Genomic DNA, 22,031 nt, shown 5'->3' with positions numbered 1-22,031 from the left:
ATATCTTTGGGGAAAAAAAGACCCATGTGAAGAAAAATCATATAAAGAATGCTAGGAATCATGACAAAGCCCAATTTTCATTTCATTAAATTAAATTTTAAATTACATTTTATAGAACTCTCTCTTCAATACCACTTGCAGATATGAAAAAATACATAGAAGGGAAATTACACATTTTAAGTATTTATCAAGCAAAATGTAATGATAAAAATGTGTGTTCCTGCTAGAACATTAATCTCATCCTTCATGATTAACTATTGCGCTTTTCTTTCATCAGGCTCTGACCTTTAAGGTGTTCCTGTTGTGTGTGTGTTTTAATGCCTAACTTTTCTGGAAAATGTGCAGAGGTCATAATGAGGCATAATTATACACAATATATAATTTTCTTTGGCCTTTTTCAAGTGCTAATTTAGCTATCATTTCTTCCTATAGAATTTTCATAAAAATTTTTTTTAAGTGAAAATCTTTTCTTTAGGTTTGGCATGAATTTTATGTTCAATAAGTAATACAGACAGGAAATTTAGCAACGTGTGTATGAATGTTAAGTGAACTCTGTAAAATAACTCCTTATTTATCCAGATGGAAAATTTCTAAAACAGCCTTTTTCCCTCCATACTCTTCTTTAATGAAAAGGAGGCAAATAATAAGTAGCCAACCTCTTTTAGTCCACAGTTCCTTTATTGTAAAATGGCTATCACTGATTAGCATAGTGCCTGGTGCACAGGAAGCACTTGGGTGATAATGAGTTATTTTATTATTATTTAGATTGATTTAAAAAATAATATCCAAAGCATGTTTATTGACGTAGAGTGATTTCCCATAACTTGATCATTTGCTATGCCAAACAATAATTGGTAATCAATATGGTGATGCTGAATCATCAAAGAATACATTTGTTTGAAAATGTTCGAGTTGCCACTAAGCCACAGATGACTTAAATAATTAGACCCTTAGGTTCTAAGTAAGAATACTCTGATTTGCAATCATTCTAAATCAGAATCTGTTTTCTTTTTTAAAAATAATATACCTATTGAGTATTATTTCATTCCTATGGAAAATGTCTCTTTGCCTTTAAATAATTAGTAATTTTACTTTCTAAAAAATGTTTTTACATATAGTGTGTAGGGAAAGACATCATTGGTAACAGGACCACCCTGAACTTAGAACATTTATAAAAGTATTCAGAAGAGAGGCAAAATGGGTGTTCATGTAAAAAACAAGGTGCCTGGGGGCACCTTGGTGGCTCAGTTGGCTAAGCATCAGACCCTTGATGTCCATTCAGGTCATGATCTCATGGCTTGTGAATTTGCGCCCCACATCGGCTCTCTGCCGTAAGTGCAGAGCCTGCTTCGGATCCTCTGTCCACCCCCCCCCCCCCCCCCCACTGCCACTCTCTCTCCTTCCCTCTCTGACTCAAAAATAAATCAACATTAAAAAAAAAAGAACTGCTTCTTGAAAAGTTAAGAAGCTTTCGTTTTACAAAACCTTGTTGTAAACATCATTAGTCATTTGAGATCGTCAGGGATAAGAGAACCTATATGAAGACTGATTTGATTTTCACACCATTTTAATGACAAGATAAATTTTCAGCAACTTCGATTTCTATATAAAAAGACACTTTAAAATAAATGAAATATATTTGCAAGCAAGCAAATACACACAGAAGGAATTATTTGTTTTGAATTGCTGACAGTGTAAGTAACTTGATCAACTAATAGAACCAGACTAATTCTATAAACCTTAAAGTATTTTTTTATAAACCAGTGGTTAGGGAATATTGGGATCTAAAGAGGATCTTATGCATTTTTATGATCCTAATACCTTCTTTCATGTTAGCCCTTGAATAAATTTTGCTGAATAATGTTTGTTTTATGCCTGGAATGGCCCATTTGTTTATAGGGAGTTAGCATGTGTTTTTAATGGCAGGATAAGTGTAAGCACAAAGAAATATTTTAATGATTTTAGTATTGTTACTTATGAAATCATGTATTTATTAATTTTTATTAAATTGACAAAATCCATTATTATATGTCTTGATGGTGTGGAAAAAAACACCAAATTATACATCTGGTAATCTTATTCCAAACTTCCCACATAAAATAAATGTAGAAGGGAGAAAGAGCAACGTCAGAGTCTATAATGTTGACGAACATGGCAGTTTACGTGGTAGACGCACAAAAGGTTTTGTGTACTCTGAAAGATCTTAATGTTCCCTATCTTATGCCTCTGTAGTTAACCATACGTGAAGTTACCTGAGCTAACTAATCAGCATTGGCCATTTTTTTTCCAATGTAAAATAGAGCCAAATTTTGTTGCATTTTACATTTGCTTCCCTTAAATTCACTTTTTTAAAGAACATACTCACCAGAGAGTTTGAGTTGTTCACTGTTGTGGAGTATCCAGGGCTGTCCATCCATATACAAGGGGGGTTGTTTCTCTTGTTCTTTGGAAGTCCTTTCCCAGGTTTTGAAGCACTTCTTTTCAACCAGGAGAGTACAAGCCTCAATATCAGTGATTCTTAAACATGATGTCATAAGGAAATTGTAACCAATAATAAGGTATCAGTATTTAAAAATAATTTTTAAGTATGAATTAGCTTTGCTTCAAAGTTATGTATAATGTCACTCCATTCAGCTGTATTACGATCCCCTTTATGAGTGGGAGATGGGCGGAGAGTCTTTGCTTACTGGAAATTGCTTATTAATGCTTGGTAAAAGCCTGGAAGGGTCTCACACATGTGAACATCTTCTAGTTTTGTGTGTTACAACAGAAAAGAGAATGATACAAGTTGCTTCATGCAAGGCCTTGTTATACTTCAAAACACAAGTGCAAGTAACATTGAATATTTTCTGCATTGGTAAGGGCCCATCAATAAAGGATCAGTTGGTCTGAAGGCATTGGCCAAAATGCCTTTGCTACAAGAAACCATACTATTGTGGGCCTGACTTGCACACATCATTGCATTATTTTACTCTGTAAATGCAAGTACATGGCAAGTCTCACATTTAGAGGCCATTGCTATATAAAATGTATGTGGTTGCTTTTTAAGGAGGAGGAAGTAGTTAAAAGCCTTCCTTGAGTGACCCCTCCAAAAGCATGTGGCAGTGAGAGGTGGTAGGGCTCGCAAAGGTAAATTAACTTGTACCTTTCAGACATCTTCTATTCAATAAGAAGGCCCACCTATGGCCACAGTGGGTCTGTGGTGAATACTTATTTCGTTGGCGAATTCAGATTGTTAATAATGATCAGTACATGGGAAATGAAAGTGTATCTGAAGCAATCACTGATTATGTTTTTACCTTTGTTTGGGATGAAAAATAAGTTTGAAAAACTGATTCTGAAATGGCCTGGATTTTAAAATGCTTTAGAAAAAAAAATAAAATGCTTTAGAAAAACATTTAGAGAAAGGATTCCAGTCTATCAGTGAATTGAAGTGAGTTTAGGTTATGTCAATTTTCCTGTTGGTTCTGACTGAACTAATGACTTAGTCTGTAATTGACTAACCCTCTAAGTCAATCAAAGCCAGGCTATAATAAGTGAACCAAATTTAAATCCTTAAACCAACTGTGGTTGTGGAACAATCTTAAATTTATGAAACAAGGCACACTTTATGTTACTAAAGGTAATATGAAACTAAAATGGAGGCCTCAACAAAATCTAAAAAGCAAAAAATAACTAGGTGCTAACATGTTACATTGATTTTGCAATTGGAAATCTATCTGCCTGTAAGAAAGTGGTGTCAGAATTTAGAATACTGTAGACCAGAAATGGGAAAGCTTTTTCTGTAATTGATCAAATCATAAATATTTTGGGCTTTGAATGCCATATGGTCTCTGTCACAACTACTCAACTCTGCAGTTTTAGTGCAAAAGCAGCCATAGACAATATGTAAACAAATGTGTGTGGCTATGTTCCAATAAAACTTTATTCATGGACACCGAAATTTGAATTTCAAATAATTTTCACATGTCATGAAATACTTTTCTGATTTTTTTCAACAATTTAAAAAGTAAAAACCATTCTTAGCTCATAGGCCAAACAATAATAGGCAGTATGCCAGATTTAGCCCACCCTGTAGTTTTCTGACCCCTACCTTAAACTAATAAAGCATGAGCTGTAAGAGTAATTTGTGAACTTCAAGACACATCAAAAATGTCAGTGACTCATTCATTCCTCATTAAAGAGTAGGTATTGAACAATATACTATACTTCACAAACACGTTTACCCTGAGTTCAATAATGAAGAAACAACTGGACACATCCACATTGTGAGTCATTCTATTAAAGTGGCCAGGACTCTTCAGATATGTCAGCTATGAAAGACCAAAGAAGGAAAGAATAAAAGCACAGGGAAACTGTTCAAAGTGAAAAAGGCATGAAAACATGAAAGCAATGCATGAGCTTTGTTTGGATCTGGGATTAAAACAAAAACAACGATAAATGGACATTTTTAGGGTATTTGGAGAAATCTGAATATAGATTTGATATAGATTTTCAGATATTACTATATCAATGTTACATTCCTTGGGTGTTATGATGGTATTGTGGACTTGTAGAATAATATTTTTGTTCTTAGATGATTATGTTGAAGCATTTACAGATGAAGTGTTAGGATCTGCAATTTAATTTCAAATGGTTCAATCACAAAAAAATGTATGTGTGTAAAGAGAGAGAAAAAGCAAATGTGGTAAGATATTAACAATACATGAATCTGAGTGATGAGCATGCAAATATTGTACTGTTCATTCAAATTTTAAAAAGGTCTGAAATTCAAAATAAAAATTGAAAAAAGTATATAAAGACACAGTTGTAAGTTTAATTGGTTCAAGTTAGAAAATTTGAAATACATTCATCAAAATTCTAAAAAATACTAAACTCATTTGGAAATTAAAATAATTTGACTTGTAAGAAATAGCTGGATTATTTCAGTATGTTTTGATATTTGTATCTAATTTGTTCCCAGGAATTTTAGCATGGGTAAAACCTAAACTGGATGAACCAAACACAGCAAAATAATTAAACTCAGATTCGCAAAAGCCCTGAATTTAGATTGTTCTGTTGTTGTGTAAGATGCATATTTATTCAGTGACCAGAAATCTGAAATTTTGTTTCTGTAATTAAAAATTTCAAATACAAAAGAACATTTCACTTCTTCTAGTAGTCAGATCCAGATAATTCTGCATACTATTTTTGCTCACTATGTTTTTGAAAATGTAGAGAAACTAGATAGAAAACAGAATAAATGGGTCATCATTTAATTTGGAGAGATCATTCTATTCAAGGATATGAAAGGCACTTTCACAAGGAAAACTATAAACCCTTTGTAGGCAGAGACCATGTTTTAGTTGCCTTTGTATCTCTAATGCCAAACACAGTGCCTCACACAAGTAGCCACTCAATGAATGTTTGTTGAATGACTGAATAAATGAATAAATAAATGGGGGGTGGAGGACCCTGCTTGATATGGAAACAGATTAGGTCTGGATTTGATGTAAGGAAAAGATTCAAGAGGACTCCGGCACTAGACTGGTCCACTAAAGGATGTAATGGATTATTTATTTATTTATTTATTTATTGAAATTTACAATAATAGAATAAACATATATCTTGAATATACTTTTAGAGAAAACCACTTAAATGTTCAGATATTTTTCTACATGTATGATGATGACAGTTCCTCAGTTTCAAGGATTCTGTCTGCTAACATTCATTCAGGTTGAAATGGGTCTGAAAATCATGGCATATGAAGGGCAGTTGAGGGAATGAAGAACAGAAATCATAGCAGCTGGGAGAAGACGAGTAACTGACCTCAGTTATCTTCAAGGTTGCCATGAGAAAGAAGGGGTACAAACACTCTGAGCGGCTCCTCAGGGTAGAGCTAGAATCGTGAGCAATAATGAAAGGCAGGGGGAAAGGCGCCCTATGCAGCTTTTAGCCACCTAAGAAAGAACTTTCCAACAAAGATACACTCCCAATCATGGGACAGCTTGCCTTAACAAATCACGAACCACTGTCACTGGAAGGTGTGGCAGATTTGGTGTGACCATTTTCAAGGATAACTGGGGAAGTCGTGCCTACACACAGCAAGAGGTTGAGGTGATTCCGTCTCTTCCAACCAGAAAAAGTACTGTTCAGTAAAAGTCATCTTACAAATTCAGTGTTAAAATTAAGTAGATAATTAGTAAATGAATATTTTTAATACCTCATGGTCTTAAACGAGCATATATAACAGGTAAATAGAACATAATGGTCAGTTCTTTGAAGGTTTTACCAATAGATGTGGCCCTTGGCATCACCCAAGGAAAATTTAGGTTGTCTCAATATATAAAATAGTTCAATACCTCAACAGGGATCCCGAATGCTCTTAGGTAGTTCAAGACTCTAGGATTTCTTCTTTCTCTGCATTTCCGGTCACTATCCCTGCCTACTCTGTTACTTCAAGCCTCCCTTGTTTTCTACAGCTGCCTCCTAATGAGACATTTATCTCTAATCTCTTTCCCCTGTCATCATCTTGCCCACCGCTACTAGATGTCTGCCTAAAACTTCTTTTGAATAATTACTACCTATGCAAAAGCCTAGAATGATTAATCAATTTAGAAATACATATGGAAAAGATTAGAAGGGACATAACAATTCAAATTGTTATTAAAATGGGAAAATCATAGACTAGTATTTTAAAAATGTTCTTGGTGTTGTACTAATGTTCTAATGATAAATAAAATCAGGTGCAAAAGAAAGACTCCACAAAGTCTTACTACCTACCGTATTACCTACAAAAGCTCCAACTTAACTTTTTAAAAGACCCCTCATTAGGTCTCCCAGGCTACCTGTTTTCCCACCACCTCTGCAAGAAAACTTCACTCCTTTTCTATGGTCTACCTTCTAGCCCCTTTCTTCCCTCTTGTCCCTCTTTGCTACTTCTGTCTTTGTGCCTCTTTTACCACTTTGCTCTGATCCTTGCCTGCAGGACAACCACCGCATCTCATTTGGGTGTTCACTCTGTCCACAGTGTAGGTAAACCTCCGAAGGGCAGGACCTTTGTTCATCGTTGCATTCCCCACATCTACAATAGTCCTTGCAGATAAAAGGTGTTAATTAACTATTGGTTGAGTGAATGATTGCATTACACATTTTTCTAGTTGTTTATATGTTATAGTGTAGGTCTCTCAAAATGAAAACGTACATGTCATACATATTGCCTAATTCAATACTTCAACTCAGTAAATGTTTACTGAATACCTACTGTGTATCAGGCACTTTAGTAGGTGTTAGGATATAAATTAAAAACTGCATTTAACAAGAGCAGTAAAGACCAAATGGAATATTTTTCAGCTGATTTCTTTTTGCACAAAATAAATACACCTGAAATCTATACTCTAAATCAAAATAGTCAAATTTTCTAGACTTTTCTACCATCTTTCTATCAAACCCATTCAAAAGAATTACATAGAATAAATATGAGACATATTAGGTATTCTGAAATCCAATATTAAACCATTAATGATAAGTAGAAATAAAATCTAAGATAAGTTTTTCTTGGTTTAGGGGACCTGGCATTTAATCATTTGTGTTCCAAGATCTTTGCAGTGATCAGAAAGATTTTGAAAATTGTAAAGGCTTCACATGTAGTTTAATTTTAAGCCTCTTATGCGATATGGATATTTTGGAAGCTACTACATATTCTAGTTCTTCCAGAACCAGATGTAATAATTTGGTAAAGAACACAGGTAGAAGAGATCACTGATTTTCCTTTTCCCCCAATGAACTATGTTTATTATGCCAATTTTAATTACCATGCAATCTAATGGTTTAAGGCTTATATTTTCCACATCACTAGACATCATAAACATGAAAGCATTTTATACTGTCATTATACATCAATGTTTGTACTTGGTTATACATATATACAGAAATTATTCACACATCTTAACCTTGCTATTTCCTCCTTTCAAACCAACATATTTTACCGTGAAAGCAGCTTTTTAATAAATGGTATAAGAAATACAGCAAGGCACACTTTTTTAAAAAACTTTTTTCTCATTACCACCTCAAGAAGCATAAAAAACGAAAATGTTGTACATAATTTAATAGTAGAATGTCACCAGTTTATAATATACAACACCATATAGTTGTTTCTTGAAGTGCTGCATAGATAATTATTTTTAAAATGAAATAAATAAAATGGCGCTTTTATAAGTTGCTTAATTTTGAAAGAAGGACCAGTGTTTCTTCTGTATGCTGCAATCAAATCAAATGTTGGCCTTTTAGATAAATCTCTTTCAATAAACATAGGCATCATACCATTTAAAAAATCCAGATCGAAACATGAAATTGGTCAAGTACCGGCGGGGGGGGGGGGGGGGGGGGGGTCATTCCAGACAGGTGAATTTAATGGACCATCAATTTGGTGGACCGCAGAACTTTAAAGAGTAGATGGGGAGGGAGGAGGCAAACAGAAAAGTCTTGCTGGAGAGGCGGGGTTGGTAGAGGTAGCTTGGGAGAGGAATCCATGGGAGAACAAGCAGCTTTGCCGAACTTCAAAGACAATCACCTAAAGAAAACCAGTGCACAATCCAGATCACAAGGCTCATGTGGACAAATCGCATTCGGAGGGAAGTTTCATCTTGAGAGAGGTCAATGTAACAAATGGCAGTGACATGATGGAACCACAGACCAGCCCAGGGTGGGACTATGAGGCCACCCCCGAGTTACAGCCAGGCTTATCTACAAGAAACAAGAAAGTGACAAGAAAAGGTATCAGAAGTGTCTGTTTCATTTGCAAAACCAGCCCTTTGAGGAATGCTGCCATTTTGGAACTACCTGCTGATATTCTGAAATAAGAAGATACATAAAACATAGTGATTTTAATAGCCCAAGATTCGTATTACTGACAACAGTGTTTCAGAATCCATTGAAAAACACATTGATTTTTTTTAAAGTGACATGGTTTTGAATAAAACAAGAAAAATCATCAAGTTTGACCTTTTCCCTGGATATAATCTGCTCTTCTGCTTGTGAACTTGGTTTCAAACACTCAAGATAGCTTCAAATCACTATGAAAATGTGAGGCTGCTGGTGCCAAGTGAAGCAGCAAAATATCAACAGTGATTCACCGACTGGGAACCTGGGCCCTCAGGTGGTTTAACCTTTACCTCAGTGACTGTATGTGTGACAGCAAAACTGAACAATTCCGCTATTACATAGTGGTAGAATATTCATAGCATCGTTATATTCCCAAATGTTTCAGCCCCTTGTCTGTAAAAGCAGATAACTTGGGCTTCTAGGTCAAATACGAATGCATTTCATTTAAGGTACAGATGCACTGTGCAAATAAGAATGACTCAATTATATCTGTACATCTTGATAGCTCAGATACAAATTCGTTCCAAACTCAGTCAGTTCTGCCTACTTCTAATTGGCTGAAAGCAACAAGTCGGATGTGAGGAACAACTGAATTCCAGGTACAGGCAGTACAGGATTTAGTTTCTTTAAGTCTGCTGACCAGCTCTCAAACAAAGCAGGCTTTTGCTTGTCTGGGTTTAAAAGGAGTTCTGATGTCTGATGTCAGTTTGCTTTATTATATTTCTAGAACTAAATATTATCATTCTCCATCTTTCTCTTTCTGTATAATCTTGTAACCTGTTTAAAAGCCAGAAAAACTAGCAAATGTGGCTTGGGCTGAAGCCACAGGAAGCTGGGGAGAAAAGGCAGGTTCTCAAGAACATGGAGAGATAGAGAGATAGACAGGAACAGATGGGACAAAATTTGGTACAGTAAAATGCTTCAGTAACTCAAGAAAGATCATGGTGCATTGTTCACATGCTGAGGACATGACTCATTGGAAATCTGGACGTTGAGTAAGGAATCCTTAGGTGAGGCAAAGCTGGCCTTACTAAATGCTGGTATTTAAATTCTCTATGGATAATCAATTCTTTCAACTTGGCTCACTTGGAGAGGGACAGGCAAAATTGATTGAAGCACAGATCTGGGGTGTGTGTGTGTGTGTGTGTGTGCTCGTGTGTGATAGGTGATGCCCAATAAAATCTTCATTATTTAGCATGGTAGGGCTAGTTACTCAGAAGGGCTGGATAATTTTTTTTAATTTTTAAATTTTATATTTTTAAATTTTTTAAAAATTTATTTTTCAGTCAGAGACAGACCATGAGCAGGGGAAGGACAGAGACAGAGGGAGACACAGAATTCGAAGCAGGCTCCAGGCTCTCAGCTGTCAGCACAGAGCCTGATGCAGGGCTCAAACCCACGAAATGTGAGATCATGACCTGAGCTGAAGTTGGATGCTTAACCGACTGAGCCACCCTAGTGCCCCCAGAAGTGCTGAATAATTAAAAAACATTTCACATCCACCAGAACCTTAATTTATTAAGGTGATTTTAAAGGTAACTTTGATAAGATTATACTTGTATTCTTTAGTGAAAAATTAATAAACTATCACCAAGAGTAGTTTCTTAAATCTGCTTGGCCAGCTTCAGATCATATTAAATACTTAGTGTCAATCAAACGAACAGCATAAGAACTTATGTTGTATATGTGAGGAATGTGTGCTGTTCAAGTTTTCTCAGTTTGTAAAAACTGAGTAGCAGCAATTTTACTAGGTATGTGTATGCTCGAGCATGCGTAATTATAAGTAATCGCTGAAAATCTAAAATCTTTGAACTACCAACAATCAAATTTGCAGACCAATAAGATAGGAAAAGCAATGGAGCTAAAAAGATCTGAAGGAAATCTATGAGTCCTAAGTAAACACAACCCCTCCAACACATACACATACACACACAAACACACAAACAAAACTGAAAAACAGAGTAAACCAAAAGGGAAAAAGAAAGGACACACTGGCTGCATGTGATGAGTTAAATTTTTATACCACAGGATTTATCCAGCCTGAAGTTTACGGTTAAATCATTCACCAAAGATCAGAGGCTTATGATGAGGATTATGAAGAAATAACTGTCAGAATACAGCAGAAAGATTAGTGCAAAGTACATCTCTTAGGCAGGTCCTAGGAGGCACTCTAGACATACATTATGTGCTTCCTCCAAATTAGGCAGAAATATCTGGATCTACCCAGTTACCTTTCCTTTGATGTGATTTGCTAGAACTGACCTCTCTATTTTTGTAGAAACATGACACATAAATGAAAATAGTGAAAAGCACAGCAGTGTGCCTAGAAATCAGAGGAAATGCATCCTGTGTTAGATCATGTTTAAAATTCCAACGGTTTCAGTGGGTTTTTAATTGGAGCAGTAATTGAAAAACCTTCTCAAAAATTTTTGAAAAAAAATATTTGTTACCATTGCAGACTGTATCTGCTATTCTAAGTTGAAGTTCCTCCAGATGACATCATAATTTCATCACCTGAGAACTTATTTCTTAAAAAAAAAAACAATAGCCCAGCAAATTGAATATGTGTATTTTATTACCCTGATAGAGCACCCTGACTGATGGTTTTGAAGTGACTTTAAAAAGTAGACCACTTTTTGCTCCTTTGAACCTTGTAGGAAGAACAATGAGAACAGTTAAGCTTTTAGAGACATGAAGTCTCATATTTACCAAATAATTTTACTATGTATTCTGATAACACCAAGGGCATGTCAATGTTTTGAGATTAAATAACTCATCCTGGTTAGTAGTATTTTAACAAAATGTAAATGTTTGTACCCAGGTACCCAAGGCTAATGACTGGTGAAAAATCCGGGCATTCGGGTATTTTGTCTGCATGATCCTGAGAAAAATGAATAGGGCAGTAAACATGGCTATTTAAATGGCCCTCGGGTGATAATAAGTCACTTGGGGGCGATGTGAGTTCTGCAGAAGTAAAATCTGGCTGCTTCCCCATTGCCTGAGATAGGGCCAGGAACCACATCTCGGGGGTGCTCAAGAAAATATTGCTGGCTGGCAGGCGGGCTAGCTGATAGGTTTCCACTGTGGTGTCGGTAAAAGGTGAGGGATGCACAGATCCAACAGCACTTTCACTTCCCCGGGTCTAAAGATGGAGCTCCTTGTCATTTACATGTCAATTCTCTATCTATGTAAGGGACAGAAGAAATTCCCAGAGTGCCTAAAAGGGAAGAGTGTGACCCGGAGGCTTCTCCAGTGCCAGAGCTTCTGGAGCTCCGGATCTCAGCATGACTGGTGACTTGAGAGTCATGGTCACATGATATGCTCAGAGTGGTGTTACTTTCAAGCCTTTTATCCCCTTTCAGAAAGCAGAAATCAGCCAGGCTCCGCCAGCCTCTGCCGAAGTTGGCAGAGCCAGCAGTACAATCGGTACTAATAGAACTTGTTTAGAAGCAGCTTATGGAATTGCAGTTACTCTCCCTTAATGGTCAGTTTTACTGCATACTGATGGAGAATGTGATTATAGGGTGGACATGTTTCACAGAAAATACATTTCTCTCTCTCCTACTTTTGTTCCCACTTGCAGCCAATTGTAAATTGAGTCTGAAACACAGAAAATTAGTTGAGCTACATGAGTAAGTAGGATGTCTTTCTTCAGTTTTGCATACTGAGTTTATTTTTAGGGTATATATATGGTATAGATTCCCCCCTCCCCATTTCTAGCAGCTCTACATGGAATCACACATTTTAATGAGCTTAGGGCACAGGTGTTGCAGGAAAAAAAAATAATGATGTTTGCCATTCATCTTTCAAATTAAATAATGTGTTTTTAAATAGTAACTTTTTTCATAATACATTATGGGAACAACATTTATCTGTCACATTTTAAAAGATGTATTTGTAATAAATGTAAATTACTTTTAGAAAATCAGTAATTAGGCTCATCAAAAAATAAACAATCTGCCACAAAAAAGATAATCTTTAGCATAGTTAAGTATAATAACTGTTATTTGAATAAGTTAACAAATTAGGGTAGATTGCTTCTGTAATTCATTTCCTATAGCACGAGTTTAGGTTACGGCATTAAGCTTCTTGGAGTGGGGGCTGGAGACACCATTCGGCACCTCATACTTTGGTGAAATACAACTCTCAACATTCAAAAGCTCAAATTTTCTTCTTTAAACTTGATTGAGAAAGTATATTCATCACTGGGGTTTAGAGATGGAAAATAACAGAATTTTTGTGTCACTTTCAGAGCTATATCATCATCTCAGAATAATCAATCAATAGCTGTCTTATTAAATACGAAGAGTGGAATGACTTTCTTAACAATTTTGATGGAAATCAGCCTGTCACCTTGAGGCAAAATTCAAAAATTCTGTTTTTATCAAAACGCCATTAACTTGTCATGTATTCTCTCTGCATTTGCTTTCTGGGCCTGTTCTCGGTCTGTGTGTGGATAAATAAAAGCTTCTTCTTTAACATCAACTTTCCCCTCCTGTTTGAATCCTCAGACTCGGCCATGATCAGGAGCTGTGACAGCACAGCCTTCCACTGGGGAAGCAAATGTGATGATAGTTACATCAGACAGAAGCATAAAAGGAAGGCCCAGATCAGGAGATGCAGCCTTTAACCTAATCATTGTTCATTTCCAGGCACTGAAGGGTGTGGGCATCTCTGCGTGCAGGAAACTGAAGTGGGAAGCATTGTCACTGTGCATGCATTTTGATCAGAGGCTATAATTGTAATTGGGAGAACCTTTTTTCCTCCCTCCATGGAAGGTCCTAAATTATCTGGCTACTGCCTCAAATTTTGTATTCTTCTTGCCAGAATGATGTCATAAAGATAATGTCACTAAAAATGTCAATTGTGACTGTTTCTCTCCTTTTTGCTTCACAGTTACTTGCATTGTTGGGAATATGCCTTCCACCTAAATGTCTTATTCAGATCAGTATCTGCATGACCAGTCATTTTGACTAGTCTGTTCTCCTCTCTCCTATCGTGCCATTGTTGACTCATACACTAAATATGTACATTAAAATATATTAAAAATATATATTAAAATGAGGACTATACATACCTTTCAATGAGATGATTTTCATGCGTGGAGAGGGTTGCATTCTACCTATGCATATTTTTGTGTTGTTCCTCATGAAGATTTAGAAGGTTTTCTTCACAGGTTAAAGTTTTGGGGTTGGGATGCAAGGCAGCCTTGTCTTTTGGCTGCTTTGCCTTTGAGGAGAGCCCTGGAACTCTAGATTTGGCTGAAGCAGCATTATGTTCTCCTGGCATTCCAGATTCACCTGTGTTTTGCAAACTTTCCTTTTCACTGCCCAGCCTTGAAGTAGTTAACTCTGAGCTTTTCCCATGGACAGTAGCTCGGGGTAAACCACCCCCTTCCTTTCCAACATCAGATTCTTTCGGATGGGGAGAACCTGAAAGAGCCACCATGTCTTCCTCATCGGCCACGAAAGAAATATCATTGAACTTAGAAGAGCCAGATGCTGCTTGTTGTGGCAAGGCAGCTTCAACCGAAACAGGTTCATTTGGAGGAGCATTGGGGAGGCAGGGCTCAACTCCATCTGGGTCATCTTCAACACAGGCCTCAAAGAAGCATTCCGTGTCCTCCTTGTCTTCTAAGCCAGAATCGCTAATGTCCAGTGGCAATGGAGTGTTGCTCTTCTCTTCTACGTAATTGGTGACCTCCCCACAATCACTGTCATGAGATGAGAGAGATAAATAGGAGTAAAAGTCCCCTTTTCTCAGCTGGATGGGCCGGTGAGAATGTTCTAACACCTTCTCCTTGATTTGAGTTAATGAGGTAGGAGCAGCTGCCTCATTTTCAGGTTGAGATTTACTTTTTAGGGCCGTTGAAGCCATGTCAATGATTTCCTTAACAAAGTCATGTACTGAGCAATCTTCAGCATCTTTTTGATGGAAAACATCTGGCTCACAGTCACAACAGGAAATGTTGTCACTGACAGAAACATTCTCCTCTGTTTCATTTTGTTCAAGTGCTAGGCAGCAGGGAGCAGATTTTCCAGCCATATTTGGTACATCATTAGGTGGAGGTTTCAGTACCTCAGAATCCTGTCTATTGATAATGCTGGTTTCTGAGGGCAGTTCTGGGCAAGACTTCTCAGTGGGAATAGAAGCAGTAGTTGGGTCTTCAACATGGTGGTGGTTTTGACATTTCTTTGGACGATGTCTAACGGTTTGGGGAACAGATTCTTTTCCAGCAATATTTGAATCATCTGAGCTATCCATAAATACTTTACACTTACAATGCTCACTGTCTGAATTCTTTTTCCCAGTTGAACCAAGATTATCTGATTCCTTTGAAATCCCATTCTGTTTGTCTTTCTGCCTTTCTGGAGTGCCTTCAATATTGCCATTTTCCATGTCAGCCACATATGGATCTTTATTAACTTTGTAAACATTTTTCTTATTTTCACCCTTTGTCCCTATCTCATGGGTGTTGGATAAATTCTTACCATTTCCATTATTTTCAGAGAGACATTTTATGGAGCTGTTTAGTAGAGCCTCAATGTTCAGGGTATCAGACGGATTGGTCATCTCACTACTACTTACATCCTTACTGCCCTTTATTTCATCACCGATAGTACACCTTCTTTTATCTTTTGTCAAGGAAATCTTTGGTCTAATCCAGGTCTGTAGTTCATTCTTTATATAGTCCAGCCCTGACATCAAGTTGCATTCTTCATAAATTTCATCATCTGTTGCAATACTGGAATCATCATCTTCATCTTTGATGCATAGCTCTTCTTCTGTCAAGGTGAGGGTAGAGCTGGAAAGGAGGTCACTGTCATCTTCATCATCAGTGCAAGCAGAGGTGCAAGAGACATTAACAATCATGCTGACATTGACGTCGCTTTCATCAGCCACAGAACGAGTCAGGCGCTTCCTGAATGATGCATTTGATTCCGGGACCTTGTTCTTGTGTAATACAATATCCTCTGAGCAAAGAGAGAGCTCATCACTGCTGCTAAGTTCTGTAAGAGATGCTGGCGAGTCTTCATTGATAGAGGATGCTATGTCCAATGATAGCTGGCCAGTAAAGGGCATCTTTTGGGAACTACTTTGGAGAGTGATATCAGAAACACTTCGCTTTATCTTTTGCTCTGAAGGGCTCTGGATATTCTCTAAACGATTCAGGAGATCTAATGTCCTTTTACTCAGTTCACCAACTGAGCCACTGCTCACACTTATGTCCCCAGAGCTGTGACAGCTAAAAAGATCCTCATTGCTTTTATAGGATGTCAACCAACTTTCTAAAGAAGTGCTTCGCTGGAGGCTGTCACTGCCATTTTTAAGGATGCCCAATCCAAATAAATCACCCCCTGGAGAAAGAGACTCAATAGATGAACTATGTGATAAAAGGGAGAGCTGTCTGGCATTCTGCATGCCAGTGAATGTCTTCTCCACATCGCCACTTTTATATGAGTTTCGATCCATTTCATGGGATGCACTTGCCAAAATCTTTTCATGGGGAGGTGCATCTGGTTGTAACTCTGTAGCCTGATGTTTAGATTTGCAGGATTTTTTATCAAAATAAAAACCACGAAGCAGGGGATCCTCCACATGTGCTTTTTCACTTTGTGACTGTTTCATTATCATTGGCAATTTGAGTTTTGAGCCTTGGAGGTACGAGTAATCATAAAATGTAAACACATCATGTTTTCCTTGTAATTCTTCTCCCAAACAATCAGGGGTATATTTGGTAACACTGTTTAAATCTCCAACTTTTCCATTTACACAACCCACTGGTGAAATGGATGGCTGAGAGCTATTTGGAAGCTTAATACGTTCCTCCTCATCTTTAAATTTTTGCTTTAACACGTTAACTGCATCTCCCATTTGTGGGTCCAGATGTTCAGTTTCAGGGTTACTTGGGGACCCATCCACCATATTGAGCAAGCACATTTCAGAGTTGGTAGTGGTTTCAGTGTCTCCCTCGCTGACGATTCCACTCTCACTGCCTGAATTCTGGCTCATGTCTCCTCCATGGCACGGGCAGGGCTTCACCAAACTGGAACCTCCTAGAAGGTCTGGCAAAGACTTGGTAGATGAAAATGAAGAGTCTTTACTGAGACTCTTAGTTAAAACACTAGGCTGTGTCATGCTGGTGAACTTCGGGTTGTTTTTCAAGAACGGCATGCTGCTGTCTTCATAGAGTTCAACGTTGTGAAGGCTGTACACTTGGTAAATGTGTGGACTAGAGGGGACAGTGACACTTGAGGCATACTGAGACCCCCCATGGTCACCTGCTTCTTCTTCATAACCAGGGTCCTCACCACCTATCTCTTCAAGCTTTAAGGAAGGCATGAGAGGTTGGGGTTCTTGATCAAGGTCATTTGACTCTTCATTCAAACTAATTAACTTGTTACTTATGTCAGTTTCATCCCATTCCAGGGCATCCTCACTTGTCCCATTTAGGTCCATCAAGCCAGGATCAATCACATTCAAAGTCTCCTGTGTAGGAGAAAGGGGAAAAAAAGAAGAATTAGGGAACACATGCATGAACACTTTATCCATTCAAAATCTCTTGGAAGAGTCAGGAAAGAAATTTCCCCCAAGCATGGATTTGAAAGAGAACATAATTCTCAGCTCTATTCTTCTCTGGAATAACAACCAAAATTATTGAAATAGGTTTTTCTATCAATAGCAATTTGTCACTGAAGGCAATCACATTGATTAAAGTGTAAGATTATTACAGTCCAGTTGTAAGTTTTGGAATTAACCATTTCCTATTGATTCTTCTACATTCTTAACCTAGGATTGGGAGAAGATAAAACTGTAAGGTAAATTGAGGTAAGTAGAGGACAGCCTACGACATCTGTAAGGCACATTCACTCTGATGCTCTTCATTCGGCAGTCCACAGTGGAATACTATCTACACCTACAAATGGCAAACCCCCTCTTGCATCTAATTCTTGGTTTTCCGTTTGAAGCAGCCTTTGCTTTGGGGAAATGGGATACACTTACGGCCACCTGTAGAATGATTCATGGTCAGAGACCCTTCCTTGTCTATCCTTTCTTCTGCCATCCCTTTCAGGGCTTTCTGCCTCTTGAGAATTTGGCCCTGCTCCCAAATAGACCCAAGACAAGCAACACCTGACTGGTTTCCTCACCTATATCTTTCTGGACCCTGAGTCTCGGGCCCCAGTTCTCTCAGTCTTTCTCTTCCCCAGTCTCTTTCTATGACAGAGATTCTACTTTGATCTTGTTAACTTGTCTCACTATTGTCAGTCCTGCCCCTATTTATTACAGGCCCCTAGGGCCCGCCTCTAGCCCTAGAATAACAACTATCTGAAGACTTTTCTGGCTCTCAAGTTTGATTTAGCCCAGATTCTCTTGTGCTGCACTCTGCCAGCATAGTTGAGATCCTTGATCTTTCCTTGGACTTCCTGGTTTTAACTTGGTTTAAGTAGAGCTTGACACATAGTGGGACACAGTGGTTTGAATGAGTTCCTGGATCTGTCCAGAATCCTTCACCATCCTCACTTGCTGTCCAGCTGTCTGGATTCATGCTAGAGCCAAGAGAGGTGATATGAGTGTGCAGGCCCTGACAGGCTCACCTATACACAGAAACTCAAATAGAATTTTCAGCTTGGCTTATGTTTATGCAGGGTCGTCAGGCAGATGACCATGGCTCTGAAACTATGCAGAATGGGTGAAATGCTGACTTTGCTGCCTACCAGCTGCGTGGCCTTGGGCAAGTTTCTTAGCCTTTCAGAGCACCAATCCCTTTACATCACTTGTTAAGGGGGGCTAGGACTATCTATATTTTGAGAGAATTCTGAATACTAACAAGCTAATGCTTTCAAAGAGCTTGAGGAGGCCATTGATATAAGGTAGCTATAATTCTGAATACATTTAGCAACGCTCTAGAGTGGGTTCAGTCCATTCATAATGGGTTCTTCTTGCCCACCTTCTTCTCTCCTTCTCATTATTCCTTTCAGTTTGTCCTAAAAACCATAAGGGATTCATGATATGGTAGGTAGAGAGAGATGTCACACAGTATAATAGGTCAGCATATTTGCATTACAATTCAGAATTATTTTAACAGTCTGGTTGAAAAACAACCAATGATGCTTTTTTCCTCAGTAGTGGGGAAAAGGCTTCACCAGCAGCCCACTCACAAAACTTTCCTAAGAAGCCCTCAATCCTTCCTGAAACTAGTACTTAAAGGATACCACACAGTCTCATTAAGTGTAAAATACCCATTAGCACTTTATTATACTGGATATGTAAGAGATTATCTGTCTAGCCTACTTAAGTTTAAAAGAGTCCAGTTACAAAGTAAACATTAATTAAAGGATATTTTTAAATTTTATAACAGAAATCTTTCTTGCTGCCAATGTTAGAGCAGTTAATCTAGAACACTGGCAGTCATCATACTCACTTAGGTATGGAGTACATTCACGGTGATGAATTTTTATTAGAATTTCTGTTTATTCTTTGCTTGCCGATAAAGGAAGTACTAATGACCGGTTAGTATGGCTAATGAATGTTAACATCTTCAGCTGTAGAAACAATCAATCAGTCTAATCAAATAGTGTATTAATTTCAAATACTATCTTGCCTGACACTGTACTCTGAGAGTGCTAATAAATAATTGAACTAGTCTTTCAAAGAAGCTCCCTTTGTAGCTCTCTGGTCGACTTAAACATTTAGCAGCACAGATTTTCCCTGGGAGTCCCAAACCTGGGGGCTCACTCTAGATGCAGGAGTTGTTCCATCTGGGTGTGCGTCAGAAGCCCAGCCCACGTGATGCCTATAACTTGGACTTGTCTTCCGTGACACAGTTGTTCTCTGACCAAATGCTGCCTCTGTGACTTTACAAATGTAAGCCTCAAAACTTATAGCAGCACCTAAAAGAGCAAATACTTTGCTCAATAAAATAGTTGGAGTGGGAAATTTCCATCAGAAAAGATTACACTTTTGGATGTAATGCTGTCCTTTCCCCTCCTTAACTCTCTCTTCCTCTACATCTCTTAAATTTATTGTAACTGCTGACATTTTTTATATGTCAATTCCTGGGAATATCTGACAAGATACTTTAGAAAAATCATTCACTTTAGACTTTAAAGTTTACATATTAAGGAAGTGCTATTTGTTCTGCCCTCATTCACTCCCTTCTGTTGTGGATTAAATTCTGTCAATATTTTCAATAAAATCTCCATTTCCTCAAGACTTAATGTCAAACATAAAACATCCCCTGGGGGCAAGAGAGTGTGTAAAGTTTCTGAGAGGATGGGCATTGGAATATTTATATAACTAAAAAGTATCTGTGAAAAAAATGATGCATGTTAGAGTGATGTAACTGGCAGGAAAATTATTTGGTCGAATGCTCTCTTTGATGATAGCTCAATGGCCAATAATGCTCAAGCTAATTAACTGTATTTTGTTGTTGTTTTCTAGAGGTTCTGTCAGGTACTTTTTTTAAAGACACAAATGTTCCTGTCTTTGATACAGTGATAAATCAAAAATGAATTCAGACAAAATCTAAGAATATTTGACTGAAACCAAAAGGATGGTGAGTAGTACATGAGGTTCCAATAGAAAGTCTGCAATTCAGGGATAATTCAGAATTAAATTAATTTGTGCAAGGGTCCATCATTCATAAACTTTGCCTCACTGGTATAAAATTTGGCCTAAACCTAAAACTCTATATAAATAACGGTGGGCACACACACACACACACAGCCCTTCAAGATCTGCTCAAGAAACAAGTGGAATTAATTGGTGCTCTTTTTTTCTTTGTTTTATTCTTGGAAACAGGTGGTTTATTTCAACACAATATATACAGAGAAAGTGAAAGGGGCTGGAGAAGAGATGATGATGTTGGTGAGAAAATGAAGATTCCAATTCTAGTAAGTAATATCTATCCAAACTCATTTCCTTCTGCATTTGTATGGCTTCAATTGAATTAGGTCTTCCAGGATCACATTTCTAGGATTTTCTAAAAATTTTAGGTTACATTGTGGGTTTTTGTAAGAGATGAGAAACACATACCGGCTAAAGAATGGGGACAAAGGAATCTGACGTTCTATAAAACAAGCCAAGAGAGATACAATACAGCTACTTCTAGACTCCTTTAATTTCCTTTAAAAGGTTGCATCTTTTGAAAAATTAAAGAATGTCAGAAAGATCAGGATGAACTGGATGTTCCAGTCGAACTTCTGGCACTCTACACCATTAGGAGGTCTTGCAATTTGTGTTCCCCCCATTTATTCTAGATCCAGGAGATTATTAAAGCAACACCACTTGCAAAGTCCTGGGAAGAGAGTTTTATCTATAGAAAAGTGAAATACAACAGAAACACACAAATAAATAAAAATGATAACATAAACATCATTAATTATAATCAAATAAAGATCTGCATGTCTACCCCTGGTCTACCCCAGGAGACCACATGGAAGTTTGAGGTGATGGACAGGAGGGAGAAATAATATACATAGATCAGGGTAGGGGAATTGAATTAAACAAGGAAATTTCAACTTTCATATATTCACTGTGCTTTTTTTGATGCAAATATTTCCCCTTGTATCCCCCTCCAAATCTAAAACCAAAGTATCTGAACATTAGATGCATAATTATTTCCCTAAATTTGACTTGAGTAGATATTTTCTCAAAAAACAAAACAAAACAAAACAAAACAAAACAAAAACACCAACACCCATAACAAACCACTAGTCCTCAGAAAATGCAAAGACAGCTTTTAAGAGAACTCAGGGTTTGTAGTACTCTGCCTCTTTTTGGGCAAAGAATAGATTCAAGGTTGGAATGAAAAAATATAGATGAAAAAAGAAATAGAATGAAAAGCAAAAATTTTCACTGCTTATCAATCATTTTAGGATTTAGGGCAGAATCTCAAATAGATCTGAGTGTGAATCCTGGATGCCCCCCAATCCCACCTTACATGTTAGCTCTGTGATCCTGGGCAGGTTCTTTGACAGTTATGTAGTTATTTAGTTCAACTAAAATAATTTGTATATCCAAGAAAACTATAGTACATTGAGTCTACCTTAGGGGGTGTTGGGAGCTTCAAATGAGAAAATGCATGTAAAGTCCTATGGAGGGGGTGGGAGGCTGGTACACAGTAGGTGCCAATGACTGGTAGCTCTTGGCATAGATTCCCCATGCTG

General features: G+C 37.5%; 1 protein-coding gene across 6 annotated transcripts in view; it reads right to left on the bottom strand.

The window, feature by feature from the left end:
* Positions 1-5,522: 5,522 nt before the first annotated feature.
* The window catches only part of AKAP6 (A-kinase anchoring protein 6), a 487,092-nt gene continuing 470,583 nt past the window's right edge, over positions 5,523-22,031 (bottom strand). For 5 of the 6 annotated variants that reach the window (XM_040476893.1, XM_040476898.1, XM_040476894.1 and 2 more), the window contains exons 13-14: positions 13,940-17,352; positions 5,523-8,724 (exon numbers count right to left, since the gene is read on the bottom strand). In XM_040476893.1, the coding sequence (XP_040332827.1) occupies positions 13,981-17,352 (3,372 nt within the window). In that variant the 3' untranslated portion in view covers positions 5,523-8,724; positions 13,940-13,980. Of the gene's footprint in view, positions 8,725-12,834; positions 13,068-13,939; positions 17,353-22,031 lie in introns of those variants that run through there. The other variant, XM_040476897.1, reaches the window with a different exon arrangement.

This window comes from Herpailurus yagouaroundi, unplaced genomic scaffold (assembly GCF_014898765.1).
Source record: "Herpailurus yagouaroundi ecotype Mexico unplaced genomic scaffold, PumYag 141, whole genome shotgun sequence".
NCBI lineage: Eukaryota > Metazoa > Chordata > Mammalia > Carnivora > Felidae > Herpailurus > Herpailurus yagouaroundi.
Note: the sequence above shows the minus strand (reverse complement) of the source record. Positions and strands in the feature narration are given on the sequence as shown.